Here is a 1,525-nt window from a genome sequence, read left to right on the forward strand (position 1 = left end):
GGTGCTGGTGCTGGTGCTGGCCCTGCCCCCGGGGTTTCCTGAGTCGGTGATTGAGACTAGGCATGATGGTCCGCCTGTAATTCCATGCTTGGGAGGCTAAAAGCAGGAGAATCACTACAAGTCTGATCTGTGTATAGTGAGACCCTAAAGACCCTGTACTAAATACAAATTTTAAAAAAAGTTTTATACAATTTACTCAATCTTCAAATTAGTAATTAGTAAACTAGTAATCAATGCCACTGCACAATGCCACAGACAAACACATTACTAATGAGTTTTGGCTAAAGTCTTAAAAGAGCTCCCAAACAGAATGAAGTACACAAGCCCAACTCGCAGACCTGGCGCTTCAGGTGCACGAACGCTTCTTCAAAGCTCTTCTCTACATCCGGGCTCTTTGACTCAATCAGCACCTGCAGCTTCTTCTGCCACATTGGCATGGAGTCCTTGAATAATTCAGTCCCAGTTTCTGCTACCTCCAGGGCTTCCGTAAAGAAGTTGTGTTGCAGCAACAACTCAATCTAAGAAAAGGATCACTGGAAGATTAACTTCTGAAACCAGAGTTACTTATGTGAAGAGACAAAGACCTCATTCAAAGTAGTAATTTCCACACCCTTTCTATTACACCTTTTACCAGGATGCTAAGCAGGCACAAAGAAACAACTTGAAATTCCTTTTCCTTTACCTACTTCTTTCCATATGGACTGCCGAAAAGAAAAAATAACCAGGCATGGTGGTGCATACCTATAATCCCAGCACTCAGGAGGCTGAGACAGGAGGGAGGATCCTTGAAAGTCGAAGATCAGCCTAGGCTCCAAAGTGGTTCAAGCCAGCCTGAGCTGGCCTATCTCAAAAAGACCAAAAAAAGAAAGTAGGCCTAAAAATTTTAGACTATAATCCAAATCCACCTGTATATAAAAAAATCAAGATAAAACCAGAATTTGTACCCAAATGTGCTGGTACATGCAAATACTATAATCCTAGACATCTGGAGGCTCAGGCACAAGGATCATAAATTCAAGCCCCACTCTGGCAACTTTGAGACTTAGCAAAAACACTGCCTCAAAATTAAAAACAAAAAAAGGACTGGGGATGCAGTTCAGGGTGAAGGTCCTGAGCTTAATCTCCACTACTGAGAAGAAAAAAAAAAAAAAAATACTTCTTGTGAAACAGTAAGAAAATATATATACATTCATTCAAATAAGGCTAAAAGCATTACAAACTGATACAAATTTTCTGTTAAGTAATTTGACATATGTAACTAGAATTACAAAAGTGCTCATCTATTAAATTTTGGAATTTAACAACTATGGCCCAACAAGTGAAGAAAATCTTTTTTTTTTTTTTTTTTTTTAAGACAGTGCCTTCTATGCCATGTAGGCTGATCTGAACTCACCACATAGCCATGTTAGTCTCGAGCTCCTAATGATCCTCCCGCCGCAGCCTCCCAAGTGCTGAGATCACAGGCATGCATCACTACACTCAGCTAAATGAAAGAAATCTTACCTGTTCAAAACACTTGCTTCTA

The 1,525-nt window shown here is 40.1% G+C and overlaps 1 protein-coding gene across 1 annotated transcript in view; it reads right to left on the reverse strand.

The window, feature by feature from the left end:
- The window catches only part of Utp6 (UTP6, small subunit processome component), a 43,599-nt gene that overhangs the window by 14,448 nt on the left and 27,626 nt on the right, over positions 1-1,525 (reverse strand). The window contains exon 10 of the mRNA XM_023719850.1: positions 339-518. Coding sequence (XP_023575618.1) covers positions 339-518 — 180 coding nt within the window. The remainder of the gene's footprint in view (positions 1-338; positions 519-1,525) is intronic.

Source organism: Octodon degus, unplaced genomic scaffold (genome assembly GCF_000260255.1).
Source record: "Octodon degus isolate 3935 unplaced genomic scaffold, OctDeg1.0 scaffold00072, whole genome shotgun sequence".
NCBI lineage: Eukaryota > Metazoa > Chordata > Mammalia > Rodentia > Octodontidae > Octodon > Octodon degus.